Genomic DNA, 22,480 nt, shown 5'->3' with positions numbered 1-22,480 from the left:
CGTCCGTGGGATAGGTCGTGTGCGATACTTTTCTCCCACTTATTAAACATGCCTGCGTAAGTTCTTAAATATACATGTCTACTATTACCTCATTAAGATTTTCGCTGATAGCAGTCTGACCATCTTCTACTGCAACAACACACCAGTTGCAGAGAAATCCTTGGTGCACTGATTCCAAAACATTTTCTATCTGTTGTCCCTGTTGACCATAGTGATCAGGACGGGGATAAGATTCCGGCTGGTATGGCGCAGAGATCGCTGTAAATGAATGAGAAATAATACAATATTACAAAACAACCAAATACTACAAATATACACCCAATAAGCTGTCAGCTGAGTGATAGGTATAATGCTGGGTGGGTGGGGGGGGGGTAAAATGTCAGAACCCATTAGAGGTATGTCAGGACATTTTACGAGGCAATGTTAAGTTCAATACCATTTGAAATGAAAGTCATCTTTTGTTTAACTAGAGCGGTGACCGCACCGTAGCATCAACAAGGCTGGTGAACAATATGCAGACTATTGTTCTCATTTGCGAGACAAAGGCCACACACAGTATTGTTACTGTGCGTTTGCTTTGTAATGATGCATCCAACTGAAATTATAATACCTATTTCATCACAGCCTATTGCAATATCGCACATGTAAATTAGAAACATGTGTTTGTGGATTTAACCAGGGATATGAGACACATCCCTGATTTAACATAGTGTTTTCAAAGAGTTTGATCTTGGTGTAATGGGGTTTAAGTCCCCCAAAGGTCGTGGTGAATTCTGCTGTAGTTTTAACTGTATAATGTATGGTCTTTTAGGGAAATTTATTCGAAACATGGATCCGGGACATAGATCCATGTCTAGCCATAAATATAGAGAAAAATATAATCGGTTTTTAGCAACAATTACTCTTAGAAATTAGGTGAAGAGGTTTTGAAGCTCACCCGGCACACCTTGTCAAAACGTAATCAAGTACCCCCCCACCACCACCACCACCGGTACGGGCTCCCTTATAATGACTAATAGAGTCGCATTTGTTGTGAAAAAAGGCGAGCCGAAAAACGAACACGTGTCAAAAACGTGGGTCCGTCCCTGGGTCTAGTATCAAAGTTAACTATAGCATCTTCTAAATACAACATTGGATAATCTTGGAATATGGGTAGTTTTGTGGTATCAATATAATTGAGCCTGCACAAATCCACATAATTTGATCGGATCTGTTTGATTGGATAATTCAACACTACGAAAATAATAATTCTTGTTTGCGAGGATTTGGATGGATATCGAATGTCATCCGGGTTTGACGGACTCGACCCCGGGGGGCACTCCAACTTTGGAGGTGACGCGTATGTAGGGCTGTTAAGACCCCTTTTTCAGCATCGCTGTCACCCAAAGACCCATATTTTTTTTACGAACACATGCTCGCTCCGCGCTCTGTCACCCTAAGACCCCCTATTTTTCCATTTGATCTGTCACCCAAAGACCCTTACAAGTTCAATTTGAACAGCACCTTTCATTTATCACTGATTTTGTTACTTATTTTGAAAAAATAAAGAAATTTGTAGCCATTTAGAACTAGAAATTCGATTTTCGAGGTTTTTGTGGCGCTGTTTTGGTTCTCACCCAAAGATTCCATTTGTAAAAAAGGTCATGTTCTCACCCAATGACCCCAAATTTTTTACATTTTGCTCTCACCGAATGCCAAAAATCATGCTCTCACCCAATGACCCCATATTTTTTACATGTTGCTCTCACCGAATGCCCCTTAGTGCGAAAGCGCCAGCCCTACACCTATATCCATTTCAAATTGAAGTGCCCCCCCCCCCCGGGGACTCGACGCGCTGACTGTTTTTTAATTTAAAAAAAAGCAAGAAACCAATAGGCATGTTCTAGGAAAGAATTTAGATCAAGAGATGCTTCAATAAACAACATAACATCTACGACCTCTAATACTGATTTGTGGATCAAGTTATTGCCAGCTACACGGATATGACGTACACGAGACTGGTATACTGAGAAACAGTCTCGTTTTCATTTACCATGACTGTTATTAAGATCAAGATCACGGAGCTATACATGACAACTGTGAACCCAGATAAATATTTGTTGCTATACAAGACTAAACTGATTATTTGAAATCAACAAGGAAAAAAGACTTTGATTTACTCATCGTTTTATGTTACTTCATTTGTTGATTTTATAGAAGGCCAAGCATTATATTTTTGTTGTTATAGTCTAAAAGAGCAGAACAAATGTATACCTTCATGACCTTAAAAGGATACCTCCACACCCACAACCCCCCCCGTTTGGAGACGTTTCGGACATATTCCTTAATATGCTAGCCATTAAGGCGTGTCAGACGACAGGAGCCATAGTTTTCTAGTTTTAATATACCAGCAGCATACTTTTTGATATTGATATATTGATCTTATGGAAAATTAGTCAAAGAAGCCAAAAATTATATCTTGTGGTGCTTCAGTTATATATGGCAGAACATATCCAAAACGAAAAGTTTTGGTTGTTTCCCTCTCCTGAGAAAAATAAAGGCCGAATGCTCACCCCCTATACCAAGCCTTGGGATCCCCTTTATAGAACACCGGATGTATACCTTTCCTCTTGAGTGTCATCTTTTCTTGACTCAATATCTAAGCGCGAATAAGCTTAGTCTACACGCCTTAAGTAAAATTCTTGAAAATATATATGGGGATGTAGTGAGTTTCACAATTATTTTGTAGCTGCAATATTTGATTTTAATGCACTTTGTTTGAGTTGAACGCACATATAACTCGAGTACAATCACCTGCTAATCAACTGCTACGAGTTTCCTGAATAACCTTCTCTCACACTCAGTTTATACCTTTCTTGTTCCGTTGTTACAAGACGGCTTTGGTAAGAACAAAGTTCGATTGCCTTGGAAATATTTTGTCAGGATACCCGTATCTATAGGTGTTTGTTTTGTTTTAACTCGTGTTTTCTAAACTTTAATATAGAAATGATGTTGATAATGTCTGATATTGTTCCCTGTCTCTGTTATGTCACTTTCTCTTATAATTGATTGAGCTAATTTGAAAATCGTTTGGGCAAGGAACTAAACTGCAAGGTTATTGTTTTTGTTACCCGTACGAGAACTTGTAGAGATAATCCTGGCTGCGATGGTTTATTGCGGATAGGGCGTGCGCTTCTTAACTGAAAGTCCCTTATGGTTTATGGTGTAGGGCCTATCCGGGGCCATAGGTCAGCAAATTCTTATTGTCAAATCTCATACAATGCAACGTGAAATCTCACGCCTCCATGGGACTACATGCATGTCCCAGCAAACACCAAATTGAAATACTGTTCTTAAAACCTTTATTCAAACGTTTTAATAATATTTAAATGTCGGGTTATAAAAGACATTTTAATACGTTATTGTAAAATATTTTGGGCAAACGTTTTGGCAAAAATTTTTGTCAACAGTTAGTTAAATAACTTAATGTTATAATGATTTGCATTATGTTTTCAAAAATAGTCTCTGAATATTGTTAAAACGTATTTATAAATTTCATATAACCCGATATTTAAACGTTTTCTGTAAAATATGTTTTCATCTGAGTCGGTAATAAATCATACATGTTGTAATCCCGCGTTGTAATAAACATGATTCACCTGTTGTTCTTTAACTGAATTGAACATTGTTTCTTTGCCCTATGAAGCCCATGAGATCATGATTTTATTAAACATGATCCAGTTACCCAAAACATTAAACATACCTATTTTGTAGTATGGCTAGATTGCTAAGAATGTCAGGTCAGTCAAACTCCGGGAGTCAAAAGGTAAACTATGCTATTATGATAATGTTTGACTATTGAATCGGAAGAATATTAAAGTCCACGAGATGAACAAAATACAGACAAAGATGTACAAAGACAAAAAAGTACACACCCACACAAAATAAATAAAATTATTGGTCAATAACATAGAATTCACCAATTTCATCATGAAATAAGTTTTCCCTAATAATAAATATTTACTACATGTATATCAGGCCATGCAGATACCACAATGTTCGCATCAATGGACTGACTCACTTGAAACTCAGTAGTAAAATTCGAGATATGAAATATTGAGAGAATGTAACTTGAAAACTTACCGGTTCCGAGAACCAACGCAAATATTGTTGCACCCAACAACATTGTTGCTGTCACAGCGATTCTGTCTAATAAAACCTTATTTTATCCTCAAGTATTGTGTTCAAATGGTACCTGGACAACTAAAAGATTCCAGATCAAGTTGTTTCCTCGCGTGCGCTACCAGTGCCAACTTTCTTCTATTTTGTTTAACAACATCTGCGTTTATATATGTGGTGTAGACTCTTACAAAGTTTTATGAAAGTTAGCCTGAGGCAGACTCGGTAAAGTTCAAGTTTGTGTTGGTTTTTTTGGAGTCTAACATAAGTGTAACGGAACACCAGATAAGGGTGAAGTTTTGGCACACAATAGTTGGGTAATCATGGTGATAGTACACAAGGGCTATATTATCGCACACAGCAATATTCTTTAATAATTTGTGTTCGACTTTAATGTTACCTTTGGTACCACAATGCACTGTCTACATCGCTACCTTATTACATGGTTACATGACCCGTATAGGCTTATAATAAGCATATCCCATTGTAAATACATATTTCTGGAGTAATAATAATACACGGATGCTTTATCAACCAAATCCACGGTCTTCACTACGCTACATATACCTTGAACATTTTGTTGTATTTCACCAACGCTCTGTAAGCTAAAAGTCAGGCGGGGAAATATATAACTCATTCAACCAAACTCTGACCAAAGGAATGCTTCCATTATGACACCTGTTATCGACCATGCCAACTGTCATTAACATTAATAACTAGGTCTATTAAAATACCTGAGGTGAAGTTTAACTTTCTGGAAAGCTGGTCTGGACATGTGGGACATGGCCATCTATATCCCAGTTTCCCTATGAAAAGGGAATAAATCTAAAAACCGCTAATCACTATTGGTAGAGCTGTCAACAGGGTGTGAAAAGTGTGACCACAAGTTCCATAATAACATTATTACACAACAATTTTCTGTCAGCAATTTGCTTTGATTTTATCTAACGTATTGTCATAATTATTATTATTAACATTATTATTATTATTATTATTATTATTATTATTATTATTATTACCTAGCTGGGGGGTTTACACCCCCCAGCTAGGTATTGTAATCGTTCGGGTTCTTCCGCTGGCAACAAACCACTGTAATCTTCCCGTTTTCTTCCGCTGGCAACTAAGTGAAATTGCACATGTTTTTGTACTTTATGCACCAAACCCTCTATCTTTTTAACCAAATATCCCACAGAGTCGTGCGATATGTCAAACTTTTCCTCTGGTCATAAAGAACGAAAAAGTCAGTGGTCACATCGCTGTAGGATCATTGGTTAATGAGATATAGTCACTTTTTTGTACTTTGTGTACTTAACCCTCTATCTTTTTAACCAAATATCCCACAGAGTTGTGTGATATGTCAAACTTTTCCTCTGGTCATAAGGAACAAAAAAGTCAGTGGTCACATCTCTGTAGGATCATTGGTTAATGAGATATAGTCACTTTTTTGTACTTTGTGTACTTACCCTCTATCTTTTTAACCAAATATCCCACAGAGTCGTGCGATATGTCAAACTTTTCCTCTGGTCATAAAGAACGAAAAGTCAGTGGTCACATCTCTGTAGGATCATTGGTTAATGAGATATAGTGACTTTTTGTACTTTGTGTACTTAACCCTCTATCTTTTAAACCAAATATTCCACAGAGTTGTGCGATATGTCAAACTTTTCCTCTGGTCATAAGGAACAAAAAAGTCAGCGGTCTTATATCTGTAGGATCATTGGTTAATGAGATATAGTCACTTTTTTGTACTTTATGCACCAAACCCTCTTTCTTTTTATCCAAATATCCCACAGAGTCGTGCGATATGTCAAACTTTTCCTCTGGTCATAAAGAACAAAAAAAAATACCTGTGATAAATTTATCTGTACCAATTGTCGCACTCCGAGTGACATATGGTATATTTGCAACCCTACTGTGGATTTGCAATTGACCTGGGGAACATATTGGAACATTTTGCACGGGTCAGCTCAAAAGACATCACTAAGTTCTGGGGCCAAATCTTAGAATTGCGTTATCTGGACATCTGTAAGAGGTACAGGGCTCAAACTCGGTGACAACTCATGACCAGGGGTGAATTATGGAACATCTTGCAGGGGTCTGGTCAAAGGTCATCTGGGTCAAATCTTAGAATTGCATTTTCTGGACATCTGTGAGGAGTACAGGACTCAAAACTCGGTGACAACAAACCTCATGACAGGGGAACATTTTTGGAACATTTTGCAGGGGTCAGATACCTCCACAACACCAACATGCCCCAGCTAGGTTTGTGGTCTATGACCACCATTTGCCTCTAGTTATTATTATTATTATTATTATTATTATTATTATTATTATTATTACTACTATTACTACTACTACTACTACTACTACTACTACTACTACTACTACTACTACTACTACTACTACTACTACTACTACTACTACTACTACTACTACTACTACTACTACTACTACTACTACTACTACTACTAGGCCTACTACTAAAATACTTATAGTATTATAGCTGATTTCGTAGAAGGAATTTATTATTGTTCATATTCATATTCATATTCATATTTTATTATCAAAAGGTGACCCGAAGGTCAAATTACATGATAAATTTACAAAGATAAAAACAACAAACATTCAAAAATATTTTTTAAAGAATTACATCTATAAAACACATAAAATGGTATAAAATTTCATTTAAAGAACTAATATTGCACTATAAAATAGTATCATTAAATAATAAAAAAGAAAAGGAAAGCAACACATTGCATAATTCACTTCAGAAAAAGGGGGTCGATCGCACGGCGACTGTGCATGCAGGATACAATGAGCATATGAATAAAAAAGAAGAAAAATTACACATTACTTGTTTAGCAGGTCCACAAAGTATGGTATGGGACTATTTTGGAAGCGAGAGGTTCTGAACCGCAGTTGGGTGAATTTGTGCGCATTGCGAAGGTTGCGACCATGAGCACTTTGTCTAGATGGAGGAAGAAGATCTTTTGTACGGTCTGAGTCGGCAAGCCCTTCGGCTAACCTTCGACAATGATCTTCTCTTCTATCTGACAAACGCTCAAGGTCGCAAGCTTGCACCGCCTCAGCATATGAGGTGAATCTCTGGCCTAAAATGATCCTGCATGCACGTCTTTGGAGTTGTTCAAGTGACTTTGTCTGATTTGTTGTTAACGAGGAGTGCCAGGTGACATCTGCGTACTCAAGAATAGGGCGCACATAACCTTTGTACACAGTAATTAGTTCTTCGTCATTGAAACCAAATTTTTTAGCAGTTTTAGCATATACAACTTCTGGTTGGATTTCTTTGTTATTTCATTAACATTTTTGTCCCATTTCAAGTCATTTTGAAGGTGAACCCCTAGTATCTTAGCCTCAGTTACATTGTAGCAGGAGTCTGGCGGTGTATCTTCAACTTCACGCATCACCAAAATGTTATTTTGACCGGAAGTAACATCAAGGTTGATTCGAGCTAAGCACGGTATACCACGGACTGAATAACTATATGTTTTGAATTTTGTTCACGTTCTAGGGCTCTAAACCATAGACCTCTATTTCCAGGGTCTATGTCTAAACTTTCACCCATATACACTAACAGTTAGTGATAATCATCGATATTCCCATGACTATTAGGTAATGCTGTGAAACATTGAATCGCTATCCGGAGCGTCTTGTTTACGTTGATTTTGGATACGTAAGTAGAGCGTATAATTGCTCCTAGTGATGCCCGGTAGTGAATCTCAGTGTCCTGTGACCAATGCTCTAATATGAAACCATTTGTATGACTAAATTACTTTCCTGTCATTTTTCTGAGCACAAATAAAAAAAGACGACACTGAAAATATTTGGTTAACGAGCTCCTCATTATTCTACCCAGGACAATATGATAAATATATATATAAATAAATAAATAAATAAATGATGTTAACAGGCTGAAATTGAAGCACAACTTGTTGGTTCATTCTTTTTAAAAAACCGTTAAATTGAGTAAATGATAATAAAAGCAATATTGTAACATTTCCATATCGAATAGATTTATAATTTTCCCACAAAATGTCAGTTTTCACTATAACATTAAGCCCTTTTAATTTTGAAGCAAATCAATCCTCAAGTTTCATTCTGATATTTACACGATTAAAGTGTATTAATGAACTAACATTCCAAAAATCAAGGCCTTAGGTGCCGTCATTGTGTTAAAACTCGGCATTTTAATAAAAACGACAGAATGCGTGGATAATGGTGGTCATTGTTCGTCTTTACGTCTTTTTACATCCACGCGTAAGTCTGCGGAATATTCATCCGATCGTCCTCATTACCGATCGGTGCATTGTCGATAGACGCTGGAATGTCCGCCTGGACATATGGCCCTCCTCAGTATTCTACCCAGGACGATATGAACAGGAACAGGCATGAGGTGTCACTGTACACTCATAAAATAATTTGTTGACTGAAATTGAAGTACAACTTGTCATGCTTGTTGCTTCAATTTTATTGAAAGCGTGGAATTAAGTAAGGGATAATTAAAGCAATATTGTAACATTTCCATATCGAATAGATCTATAATAACTAACATTTCAAATTCAAAAATCAAGGCCTTAGGTGCAGTAATTGTGATAATAAAACGGCACAATGCATCTTTTAATTCCGTCGTTTAATTTATGCGATCGATTAGTCGAACTTAAAACTGAAATATCTTTAATCATTGACGGATAATGGCACGACTTTACGCCTTTTTTTTACATCCATGCGTAAGTCTACGGAATATTCAACCGATCGTCCTCATTAACGACCGGGGGACTGGTGATAGACGCTGGAATGGTTTAACTCATTTGTTCGGGTCGCCCGACAGGTCGTTTAATTTTTTAATGACTTAAATTTTGTAGGATCTATTTTTCATGGAAATGTTATAATATTGTTTTAAGTAAGCTCAACAAATTAAAAGGGCATTTCGTGATCCACAGCCTCATCCCCCAACTTTTCTCAAAAAAAGTTGAGATTTTTATACCACTGGAATACTCTGGCTACATAATGTTTATGTACAAAATATGTGACCCCCCAGCAAACACAAAACGTTTTCGACATAATTCGCAAAAGGTTATAAAAGGTTGTCAGAAAACATTTAAATGTCGGGTTATATAAAGGGTATATTAAGAGTATAAAACGTTTTCATAACCTTAAAAACCATTTTTTGATAATCTACTGCTCAGCAAGCAAAAATGTTTTACAGAAAACGTTTAAATGTCGGGTTATATAAAGGGTATAACAACGTTTTAATAACATTCTAAAAACATTCTTGAAAACTTGATACAAAACATTCTAAACAGAATGTTATTTTGGGGTTGAAAAAATATTTTGCGAAAATGTTTGCCCAAAATATTTTCAATAACGTTTTAAAAACGTTTCCATGACCTTTACATAACCCGACATTTAAATGTTATTAAATGGTTTTGAAAAAAACATTTTAAGAACATTTCTGTGTTTGCTGGGTTTAAATATTTTAACATAATGTTATTTAAGTATTGACACAATATTTGGCAAAAATGTTTGCAAAAATAGTTCACAATAACATTTTTGGAAAACATTTACAAATATTGTTGTAGTGTGTTTTCATACAAAACGTTTTAAAACGTTATCATGACCTTTATATAACCCGACATTTTAATGTTATTAAAACGTTTTTACCTAAACCAAAAGCCAAAATATAACTTATTGAAAATGTTTTTAAAACGTTTTTGTGTTTGCTGGGCCGGCAGCACAAAGTAGCCGTAAATTCCCTAAATTGTATTCTGAGTTACGGTGTAAAATGTGTTCGAAGGTCGTATTCATCGGTAACTTAAGCTGGCCCGACATCTGTCTTATTTTGATAGTCAAAAACTAATCAATAATCCTATTGTTGAAGTGGATAATAAGCTTCTACCTTAAATGTCTAGATAGAACTTTTAATAGCTCTGGTCTTTGTTTGCTTTTGCTAAATCCTGTTCAAGTGGTGGGTTACCAGGCATTGTATTTTGTACAGGTATGCATAACCAACAATTAACAATGAGAGAACTTTCTTAAACCTTGTTTGGGGATGATTTGAAATGACCGCCAATTATGACTGTTTGATATTTATTGCCAGCAATGTGGAAAAAGAGACACATGTAAAAACGTAAAAGCTATAATTTTGTTGAAGGAGCAAAGTTTAACAAACCATTACCCCGCTTCTGGATATCGTTTGAAGTCAAATGATATACCATTTTAAAGTTTATGTTTATTTTTTAAACACGAAATAAAACAAAATTGACCGGGGGAGGAATTTACGGCTCATTCGCCGTGGACGGTCACATATTTCTTGCAGATTAATTCGTTTAGCAAAGATATCGCGAAATTTGAATTTCGTTCTGGTGCACCAGAACGAAATTACAACGTATTGTCTATGGAGCAGTGTAATACACATAATCATGCATAACTCGCAAACGCAAAACCGGAATCAACTGAAATTTTGGGAATATGCTTTTTTCGTGGATATGTACTGAAAAATGTCATAAAAAGAGGATGATAGGATCACGAAATACTCCTTTAAGTAAATAACTAAACAAAAGGGCTGACAAAACTCATACAACTTCAAGTAATGCTAATTATACAGATTTGAGTACACTCAGTGTAGCTGGAACAGAATGTATATCGCATGTTTTTGTTTTTTTTTGAACACGAAGTAGTCAATAAACTTTACCATCAAACGCGAAATATACAGTGCAGTGAACTTATTTGCACGACTGAAGGCCATATTCCAGTATAGTTATTAGTCAGATTCTTCAGAGTCAAACAGATGGGATTAGGTTAAAGGAAACCTATCACTGCATTATAGGATTAAACATGTCATCCAACCTGCATGGGCTCCAGACGATTTAAAATAATGGGGAGAGGGCAATGGCATTTGGTCGATCATACTGCAGTTACTGTCCGTTTTCCTATACACAATACACAGTGCTCTTTCCCATTGACGCGTGACCTTTACAAATAGCCCTACGTTAACAGTATGGGGATATGACTAGTTAACGTCGCTGTGTGAAAAATAACCGGCCAATATTAAAAGTACTCTTCTAAAGTTCTAGAAAATATAGTTTTTAACATGTCCTAAATTTTTAGCTAATTTAGATGTTTGGAAATATTCGTACTTTGGTGTTTTAGTTAATGTTATAGGTAATAGTACATTGCCTAGTTAACGTCGCTGTGTGAAAAATAACCGGCCAATATTAAAAGTACTCTTCTAAAATTCTAGACAATATAGTTTTGTAACATGTCCTAAATTTTTAGCTAATTTAGGTGTTTGGAGAGGGTCGTACTTTTGTGTTTTAGGAAGGACATGTAAACGACAGATAACACCAAAAATATGAAGAAATTATTTCCAAACCGTGTTAAGTCAAAAATCATTATGTTGCTCATTTTCAAGAATGCTGGTTTACAAAAAGCACGCCATTGTCTGATTTCGTGAACAAAGCCACACATAACATTGTTTCCTTTCGTTTCCTTTATAATCGGTTACCCAACTGAAGCTATGAATACCAGCTTTATTGCGATATCGCACATGAAAACAGTCACTTGTGCAAACCAGAGAAGATCCGATTTAATCAGTTGAGCTGTTTCAATGAGTGTTATCTTGGTTTAATAGCTTTTAATGGGGTTAAGTCCTGCAAAGGTCGAGATGAATTCTACTGTAGACATGACTGCATCATGTGTTATGGGTGGGTGGGAACTATGGTATTTGGCTTATAACCATAGATGAACTCCTGGATGGGGCAGCTTTAATTAGCATGAGGCCGCATTGATATGTAAATAGCGTATTGTTATTTAAATTTGTGCCCAGACGTATTGAGGGCGACAGTCATGTTATCCAGACGGAGAATGGCTGCATATGCCGGCCATGTCAATTTGCTGAGTGAAGGCTGATAATAACCTTTCTGTATAGGTAATAAGCTAGTATATTTCGTGTACCAGTTGGTTATAACAAAAATTAGTATCATGTTAAATATATTAAATGTATAAACTTTGAAATTTACATGAATTTGAAGAGCAGAGCTTCGAAATCTAGCTAAGTCAGGTGACGGTGAAATTCTGCTGCGTGACCCCTCTGCGTGGTAGAATTATATTCATAAAACATTGAATTCAGCAGATATCATGGGCAGCCAACCACGATTTATCAGCATTTAAAATATATGTTAATTAACAAAGATAAATAATAAAGAGTACAAATGGCAATTAACTAGTAAACAAGCCTGAAATCTTAAAATGTTGCCACGTGATTTCCTGAACACATGATATGTTAACATGTGACCACTATTCAGATTTACCGTAAATATTTGGAGTATGCTTGCACATCATGCACATACACTGCATTTCTTTACCTCCGTATAAAATCAATAACTCATGCTGGGAGCCAAGTAACATTGTCTGTTCAGTGCAGGTTGGTATTTTATTTTACTTGAGAGCATAATAGAAATACATAAAGACGAATAAGGCGCCATGATGGAAGGTCAGGTCGGGTATCAAAGGTTATTATAACTTAAATACTACTTGTATTTCACACCTTGCCTCTGTCACATATTTCCTTCATATTATTGACAGCAAGTCCTAATTTTGACTTTGCTATTGCAAAAAATCATTTCATTTCAAATTAGTAGACTTTCTTTGAAAAAACATATCACTGGTGCCTGTTGGGAATACCCGTCCGCCATTTCATTAAACTGGATCGTTTTCGCCTGGTTTGTGCCCAGATGTATTGGGGCGCGCTATACTCTCATTGAACAGGCAAAGTTCGCAAAACTAACAACGTTGTTATTTGCCAAACTCAATTAACATGATCCAAGGGGTCGAACATGAATTATTCATAACGAGCTATAACGGATCGATAACTGGCCTCACTTTCTAGCTAGTAAACCAGCTGAATTTTTCATAGATTTTGCGTGGCTAATAGAACAACCGTGAATTTAGTGTCACCCCCTTGTTATAAGTACCGAAAATATTGCAACACCAAGACACAGTTCTTTAACCACCCTGTTTGCACACTCATAAAAAATGACCTCTAAAAATTAATGACATTGTATTGGGTAACGAATAGATTCCACAACACTTCCACAAAATGTTAGTTTTCACTGACCACATATAATTTTGAGCCAACAAATGAGGTAAAACAATGAAAATTGTTATTTCATTCCAGCGTCTATATTATCGTCAATGCGTTATTGAGCGGATCTTCACGCAGCTTGGACGAATAAATAAGCCGTATAACTAAAGACGAAAAGCGATATATAAATAAAATAAATATCGGATTTATATAGCGCCTTTTTCCAGATCTTGAAGGATTCAAAGCGCTGTAATTTCGCTGCCATGGTTAATCATCACAATCAGATCTCATCGACTAGGCAAATTGCAGCCGAACCTGGCGCAGACCTATCCGCACTTAGATTGTAACATCCACCAATTTTCTGTGTAGCTCCCCAAATTCATTGGGTGCTCCAAACACTGCTGCTCTAAATGACATTTGTTTATTAGGCAACACTCTATTCAATACAGAATGGTACAGGGATAAAGCACACCACTCCACGCCATACATAAATTCTCCCAGTCACATTTCCCCAAAATGAAATTTAAAAAAAGTTAAAATTTAATTTGAATTTTACTTCTTTTAAAGTTTGGCAGAGGCGCACCACGCCGCTTTGGATATGCTCTATGTGCCTAGCGCCTTAGACCACTCGGCCACTTGTCTTGATGGAATCCATTTGAAACTTATTTGAAGATATAATCGCAACTTCAATATAGGCCTACCACGTGACAAGCAAAAGCAGAAAACGTACCATATTTTGGAATTTTATTTCCTAAAAACATTAATGTGTATTAATAGCGCTCAATTGTTGTTAATCCGACAATAAACATGATAAATGCGCGTCTATATGGACAATACATTATATCGATTTTGACATGTGCTCGCACGCGGTGTCAGTACATTTCCATGGTCAGTCAAATACTATAGAGGAACCTACCATTTTTCTTGTATACACGTTCGATGTTTTTATCAATTACATACAAAATCCATTTTAGACTCCAAATGTTTTTTCAGCAAATAAAAGATTAGATTACCATAAAAACGAAACAGTAATCTTTTGCCGGGTCTAATGTTATTTATAAATAGAATTTTCAACGTTTTTTCTATCCTTATTCTTGCTCAATTATAAAAATATTTTGGCGTATATAAAATTGAAATAAAATTCTCTGCCTCATAAACGACATCAAATGTGCCACAATTGGGTATCACGAATCGTTATATATGATGTGCAGTTAATACTCATATTTTCTTTTATACAGAGGATGCTTCAGTTTTGACAGGAAAAATATTTTCTTGAAAACCCTCTCACTCGGTTATTTCAAAACGGTACCCACGCTTCCCTAGAATGTGCAATAATTTAGCATTAAAATTTTTCCTATTCTAACAGCAAGCGTTTCTAGAATGCAGTATGGCGAAATGTGGTGTATGGATAAAGTTCTGAGTGTTACGGGTTGCCAGCTTGTGACAAAAGTTGCCCATGATTTTTTCTGACACATTTCAATTCCGATGGCAACGTCTGTGATTAAATCAATCTGATCAATGAAAAACTAAGAAATAAAACGAGGGCGTACTTACTAGTTTTTAAAGGTCCTGTGCAAACGGTAGAAATTGAAATCACGAGACTGGTCACCGCATGTAATTGGGTTTCAAAACTACGTAAATTCTTGGTTTTGGATACGTTTTTGTTAAATCAAGGTGTTGAAAATCATTTTAAATGTTTGAGTGTTTTTGAACAAAGATGCAAAGAAGTTTGTGGCCGAGACTGGAGAACAGTGGCGTAGCCAGGATTTTGGAACCGACGGAAATATTTTTTACCGACGGAAGTTGTGATTTGTTGACCCAAAATTTTTAGCATGGTTTGAAAAGTGAAGAGCAAAAAAAAAAAAAAAAAAAAAAAAAAGGATAATAGGCGCTACTAACATAAAACACATACTTTTTATGTGCAATTGTCAATTTTTCATCATTTTCGTTACAATTCTCCTCATTTTTCTGTCACCCTGGGTGGAAAATAGTCTATTGTTAACCCAATTTTTTTTTCAACAACGCCTTCCGTCTACCGACGGCCTTACATGAACCGACGCCCATGACGAGCAGGGGGGCACCGGCCCCCCTGGCCCCCCACTGGCTACGCCACTGCTGGAGAAGTATAACCAGGGAGCATAACAGACTCTGCCGCAAAATATTTTTCTCAATCACCCTTTTTAAAAACGGGAACCGTGATATCTTCTACAGGGTCTCCCTGAAAGAACTGTGTCGTCGGAAACTTTAATTTTTGGCTTTTTTAGTGCCCAAACTAATCAGAAGTAATATCAATTAATGACAATAGAGGCCTCATGCGAAGTGATGTCACTCCTAATACAGATCATTGATTGATGTTTGAATCAGTGGAAGGTTTACAAAAGAAGTAGGTTTGTAAAATTCTTATATTTCAAGAACGGTGAGATTAATTAATTGTCAAAATTCAAAAAGCATGTCATAACTGATTTATTCTTCAACCACATCAGTTATATAGGTTATTTTGGTTTGGGCGTTTCGGACGAAACAGACCTTTCAGAGACAACCTGCACATTGGCCATTTGTCTCAGTATACGACAAAACCAGATGCATATTTTACATGTTTTAGCCCCCCCCCCCCCGATAAGTTACCAATTTTTTGGCCATCTTCAAGAGGTCAAAACATCCATTCTACATTTTGCCTATACACCCACCGTACCAATGTATATCACACTCCCTAAGTACTGTCAAAATTGATACTTCAAGGACACGTAGTTAGAAGCATTTTGTTTTCGCCGTAGAAGTTACGTAATAATCAGATTAACAACCATAGCAATAGATGAATACAATTTTTGAATAGTAGATCGCCCTGTACTACAACGTCCACGCGGTACCTATGCAGTTAACCATTAAAGATATGCTGATCACTCGAACCTGTAAGATTAGTAAGTAATAACCTTTTATAAATAAATATGTTGGAAACCTTTTATTTTCTTCAACATTTTATTCACAATAACCAATTGCTTTAAAAATATTTAAGAATCATCAAACATACAATATCTATATAATGTATGGATACCTTTTTCTAGGTTGTGTAAAAAATTACCGACAATTATTATTTTAAACAAATGTTTGATGTGGTTGAAGGACAGACATACAACGTGAACATTGTTACCTTTAAAACTGCTAAAAGAAATTAGTTGTTTAATATCCAAATTCTAATATTGTTTGTTTGATAGAAAAGATAAGATGAATAATGTAAAGAAACTTCGTTTTGTATAATAAAGGTTTCAACTTTGTATAAAGAAAATAATAATGAGGCTGAAGTTAATCATCTTCACAACTTCCTGCTTCATCATCATAATGATTTGAATACTCTTGTAGTTTTCCTAAATTCAATTTTAATGACATAGATTCAGTTTAAAAGATACATTTTGGAAGAGATGTAGGTGAAAAATAGCAACTATGTGCCTATTCTATTGGCAAATCTAGTTCATTTCACTCTTTCGTTGAATGACATGGCCGATTGTCATTTATGGTAGTTGCCAGGTCGTTGGTTCGACTCTTGGAACTTCAGCTGTCGGAGTGTAAGGAGCTATTGGTACTGCTGTTGCATCACACTGACCAAGCCATGTGCAGATTGAGTTCGGCTGTAATTTGCTGACCAATACTTGGATGAAGGTATCAACAAACTCGGATACGTCGGAAACGCACTGCAATTATCTATACTAATAAAATAATAAGCGGTCTCTATCTGTCTATCTATCTATCTATCTGTCTGTCTGTCTGTCCGGCTATGCGTTTCGCCGCTCTTCAACGCATCGTGCTGAAATTTGGGATATAGATAGGTATTGGGAAAAGCATGTTGGCCATGTGGTTTTGAAGGTCATCGGAGGTCAAGGTCAAAGGTCAAATTTTCAAACTTTGTCCGATCGGGCCCAAACTTGGCAGGTGGAATCCTTGATAGGAGGGGAATATAATGTGCGAAATAAAATTGAGGTCAACCGAGGTCAAAGGTCATTACGGAGGGGTCAAATTTCACACTTTGCCCGATCGGGCTCAAACTTGGTGGGTCGAAACCTTCGTAGGAGGGGAGCATGAAAAACATTATATGGAGGTCATCCGAGGTCAAAGGTCAAAGGTCATGGATTTCAAACTTTGTCCTATCGGGCTCAAACTTGGTGAGTGGAATCCTTGATACGAGGGGAATATATGGGCAAAACAAAATTGAGGTCAACCGAGGTCAAAGGTCATGTAGGGGCTAAATTTAAAGTTTGCCCTATTGGGCTTAAACTGTATAGGTGGAATCCTTCGTATGAGGGGAGCATGAAAAAAATTACACCGAGGTCAAAGGTCATCTGGGGTCAAACAGTATCGCTACCATGCCAGTGCTCTCACAGCATCAGGGCTCTCACAGCTGCAGGTGCACTAGTTCAGAAAAACAATAAATCGTTAATACTAATAATTCTAATATTACAGATTGTTTTTACAAAATCAAAATATTTGTGGTGAAATGATGGTAAAATCTCACCAACTGACGTTACATCCGTCTTGTTCAGCCGGATTTCTTCAGAGTTGTGAAGCTCTGCTACTGTACGACCTAGTGTTGCCTGTCCTTGTCCGCTTTGTAGCAGAGGGTTAGTAGATGCAAAGCTGGATTTGGGTCCCATTTGCTTGTAATACAGTGATACCAGGATTAATAATTATTAAATGCAGCAAAATGCCTGCTATGTGAACGCAAATGCTAGAGTGAACAATAGTCCATGAGGAGTGACACAGCTCAAAAACTATAGGCACCTAGGCACTCTAAAAGACAATCACATGTGCCAATCAGTGGTTCACAGCAGCTTAAGGACAACATTGTGCTAATTATTCACATTTACGCTGCAAATGTTCTCGTTTTTTTTGCATGGATACATAAACGAAATGGGAACGATGTTTGACATTGTGTGTAAGTTTAAGACATTCCATATCCTAAACCAATAGGGTTACCCTCCTTTTTTTTTATCAAGAGAAACAAATTCTTTATGTCCGGGCAAATCCAATTTGGAAACACGTTTCATTTTTCATTATACAGCCTGTCTCAAAAAAAATTGTGCAAGTGAAAAGCGCCCTCTTTGGCAATTAGAAAATAACGTTGTGACGTGATGCTTACATCACGTCACGGGGGCAGTCTTAGCTCTCAAATGCCGTTTGTTCTGTTCAATTTGCTTGTTCTAATTTCGAGATATGTTTATTTAACGACGAAAGGGTAAAATCACAATTGTGCCACTTTGACTAGTGAAGGGAGCTGTACATGTACATCAATGATAGCTGATGTTGATGCGTCTAATACACTCCCCCTTTCGGGGCGCATGCATTAGACGCATCAACATCAGCGCGCGAGTATTGTTTTGTCTAACATCTCTCCCAACAAGTAATACGCGTTCAGTAACCATTAACAATTATGTATAAGTGCGCAATATTTGTTTGTCTTTTTACATGACTAAGAGAACAGTATTTACCATGATAAAATCATTGACATGCACATGTATTTTTTTTACAGCAGAATGTGAAATATTTATTTCTATTTATGTATCTTTTTTAAAAGAGATTAAAATCTCTTTTATAAAGTGGAAAAAGAGAATCATCATTCCTGCATCATGATAAAACAGTCAATTTTTTTATTGTGTAATTGATGCATTCTTTTGATTTCACGAAGGAACTCTTGACTTGATGCTATCACTGTTACATGTAAAGCCCTCTTCCCTAGTAAAAGTGGCACAATTGCGATTTTACCCTTTCGTCTTTAACTAAACATATCTCGAGATTAAAACAAGCAAATTGAACAGAACAAACAGCATTTGAGAGCTAAGACTACGCCCTTGACGATGATCTAAGCATCATGTCACAACAGTATGTTCGAATTGCCAGAGAGGGCGCTTTTCACTTGCACAATTTTTTTTTGAGACAGGCTGTATTGTCGATATTTCTGAAATGGAAAGTTTTAAGGGTAGTTTCCCCGATTTATTAACTATTTAAAAGCGACTTCAGAAAATGTTACAGATTTTGTTTGGTCCTCGACGTCCGATCTCTGAAAGTACCTTTAATTTTCCCAGGTATACTTACGTCTTGTTTCATAGGTGATGGGAACACGGTACAGAATGGCAACGCAAACTGAGACACCATCTTCTGTAATTGCGCCTGCAAGAAAAGTAAGTACAAGTACTAATTAGACTTCACAATAATATATTTCTGACATAGTAATCACGGGAAAGGGTGGAGAGGCTCCCATCCCTTAAATCGCCAAAACAAGTATACGTACGTCAATTCTATTTGATCATTATTTTGTTCAATTAATGAAATGTATATATCCCTGTCTTAAAGCCATAATATGTGATTTGCTCCACAGCGACGCCCTCAATTTTTCTCTTCTCGAATTCCCTTTTTTGCATGATTGCAATGCCCAATGATGTACTAAAATACCATTGAATTTGCGTGAGGTTATCATGGTTTTGCTATTCCCCATAAAAGGCTTATATGTCAAAATTTACACGATATCAGAAATCTTAACAAAATTGTCAAAAAAGTTACAAAAATAGTGTGAAATTACCTCATTGTCTTGGAGCCACTCATCAACTGCAGTCACCGCCATTTTGCAGATTTCACAGTCCCCAACACCCTGAAAATATATAGAAAATATGATCATATAATAACAGCTAAAATCTCTTTTCCAATATCAACTTAACATATTATCACAATTTGAGGGTCTGTAACAGGTGTACAGAATGCAGACATTGTCCAATAGAATGCAGAAATTGTCAAAAAATGTAGTCAAAAACTACAAAAACTAAAAAGACCGATATCGTCCTGCTGGAGAGATTAAAATATCTCGATGCCATTGTTAAAACAACATCGGTTTATTAAAGATTACTATTTTAGGGTTTACCATGGCTACATACTTTCGCTTATAGGATTGTTTGGGTTGTTTTAGATGAGCATATATGAACATAAATCAATTCTAAATCATCAAATTTTTGTTGTGTGTGCCATATTGGACACACAATAGCTCTAGTTTAGAGCCATGGCAAAATCACCACATTCAGTGAAGCATCAATAACGAGTAGTGACCCTAAAACATAACTATAATCCTAACCAATGCTAACCGAACGTAAAACATAACCTTAACTCTAATCCTAACACTTAGTACTACCCTAACCCTAACCTAAACCGATCCCTAACCTTAATACTAACCCTAACCTTACACCCTAACCCTAACATAAAATATCCTAAACCCTATACTTTAACCCTTTTGGACAAAAGACCCTTCGGACAATGGGCTGTTCCCCATTGATACCCACCTGTTCAGTGATTGTGATGCCTGCGTCCGGGATAGGATCAGGAACATATTCGTGGTGAACTCTATCCTCTGGAAAGTTGAGGTCAGGCAAAAAAAGATCTGGAAGAATTTCTTTTACCTTATCATTAGGTGCTGCTTTAGAAATTGAGAAAGAAAAGAGTTGTTTTTATTAATTGATTTCAATGCACTTTTGAAATAATACCTAGAGATAAACTTTGAATAGGGAAATGTAAATGTTCCGCCCAATCCTCCCTATCCCTATCAATGTTGAATCATGTAATGTTGCATACTTTGAGAAATTTACTCATGAATGCCTAGTGGGGAAGAATAGGAAGTTATAACGGGAAGCGTTCAGACTTGACACCTATTGGTGATTAGATCGGTGATTAGTGAATAATACCCAGAAATAAACTTTGAATTTCGAATTGGGAAATGTAAATTGTTCCGCCCAATCCTCCCCATCCCCTATCAGTGTTGAATCATGCAATTTTGCATAGAATTTTGCTCATGAATGCGTAGTGGGGAAGATTAGGAAGTTATAACGGGAAGCGTATAGACTTGACACCTATTGGTGATTAGATCGGTGATTAGTTGTTTTGTTATCACCATCTTCCTTCCCCCCAATAGAATTTGGGGCGCTGCACAGATAAATGGTGGATGTTACAAATTCAAGTGTGCGGATAGGTTTGCATTGGGACACGGCAGCGAAATTACAGCGCTTTGAATCCTCTGGAAAAATGCGCTACATAAATTTATGTATTATTTATTTTTATTTATTAATGGAAGCGGCGTTTAACAAGATTGTCTAAAAAAACAATGAGTGAAACTGTTGTCTTAAAATGTTTTGTCAAGTCAGATCAGGGACGCATGAACCTGATAAATTTGGAGATCAGAATAAATCTTTCAAATAAGCTGACGGCTTTCTGCACCATTCTTGTTATAGGCATAATTATTGTCAAATGACGATGAAAATCTAGTTGCATATCAAAATTATAATTGCCATTAATTTGTTCTATTATTCTCTTATTAATTTGTTCTATTGTTTTTTGTTATTGTTTTCTGTTATTATTATGAAATACTTCTCTGTTTGGTCGGTCACTTTTCTGAGCATTTTATTTTCTGGGTTTTTTCCGCAAAGGTGGTTTTGGCATAGAAATTCATTTTGTGACGTGAGACTAGAGGTTTATAGAAATATTGTAATATATATGGCATTGTGCTTTTGTGCCACACCTCATTACAATAATGTATGCATTATTCCGCTAAAATATAAGCTCTAAATAGGTATGAAGTTGTACAAACAAATGGAAATCTAACCTGCTCGCCGTATCCTCCCAAATCCGGGAATGTTGATGTTGTAAGTTGGTAAACGCAGAGGCATTTGTGCCTTATCAGGCAACTGATCTACAATACCCTGAGTCTTAGCCAAGATATCATCCAAATTAAAATCAGGGATGGGGTCTGGTTTAGGTGCTGGTTTAGACTTAGGTTTTGGTCTTTGAGGAAGGCCGTTAGGAGCGGGCCGTTGTCGTCGTCCGTAACCACGTCCTGGTTGCGTTTGTCCATAACCTGGTCTACCTCTGCCCCCTCCTCTGCCCCCTCCTCGGCCTTGGCCCTGCTCAGGTTGCTGTCTCCCAGTAGCGCTGCCAAACGGATTCCAATTATCGGGCAATCCAAAAGGGTTTTGATTAGGTCGTCCCTGGCCAGGGAATTGGAATGGGTTTCGTCCCAAGTTTGGGATCTCAACCTTTGGAATCTCTGGAATCTGGAAGGGACCTCGACCCTCTCCGAGTCCTAAATCACGATCCAAATCAATTCTCACGATATCAGGCAACGAGATTCCGGGGTTGTCTTCCATCTTTGCTTCTTTGCAGAATCCGAGCTCAGTGCAAGTTGAATCGACCTACATT

The 22,480-nt window shown here is 36.7% G+C and overlaps 1 protein-coding gene across 3 annotated transcripts in view; it reads right to left on the bottom strand.

The window, feature by feature from the left end:
• The window catches only part of LOC140158960 (uncharacterized), a 48,908-nt gene that overhangs the window by 16,968 nt on the left and 9,460 nt on the right, over positions 1–22,480 (bottom strand). The window contains exons 7-11 of one of the 3 annotated variants that reach the window (XM_072182257.1): positions 21,888–22,473; positions 20,575–20,708; positions 19,827–19,895; positions 19,343–19,417; positions 16,263–16,947 (exon numbers count right to left, since the gene is read on the bottom strand). In XM_072182257.1, the coding sequence (XP_072038358.1) occupies positions 16,768–16,947; positions 19,343–19,417; positions 19,827–19,895; positions 20,575–20,708; positions 21,888–22,473 (1,044 nt within the window). In that variant the 3' untranslated portion in view covers positions 16,263–16,767. Of the gene's footprint in view, positions 1–88; positions 259–4,122; positions 4,300–16,262; positions 16,948–19,342; positions 19,418–19,826; positions 19,896–20,574; positions 20,709–21,887; positions 22,474–22,480 lie in introns of those variants that run through there. The other 2 variants (XM_072182255.1, XM_072182256.1) reach the window with 2 other exon arrangements.

This window comes from Amphiura filiformis, chromosome 8, assembly GCF_039555335.1.
Source record: "Amphiura filiformis chromosome 8, Afil_fr2py, whole genome shotgun sequence".
Taxonomy (NCBI): domain Eukaryota; kingdom Metazoa; phylum Echinodermata; class Ophiuroidea; order Amphilepidida; family Amphiuridae; genus Amphiura; species Amphiura filiformis.
The sequence above is the reverse complement of the archived record's forward strand: the minus strand, read 5'-3'. Positions and strand labels throughout refer to the sequence as shown.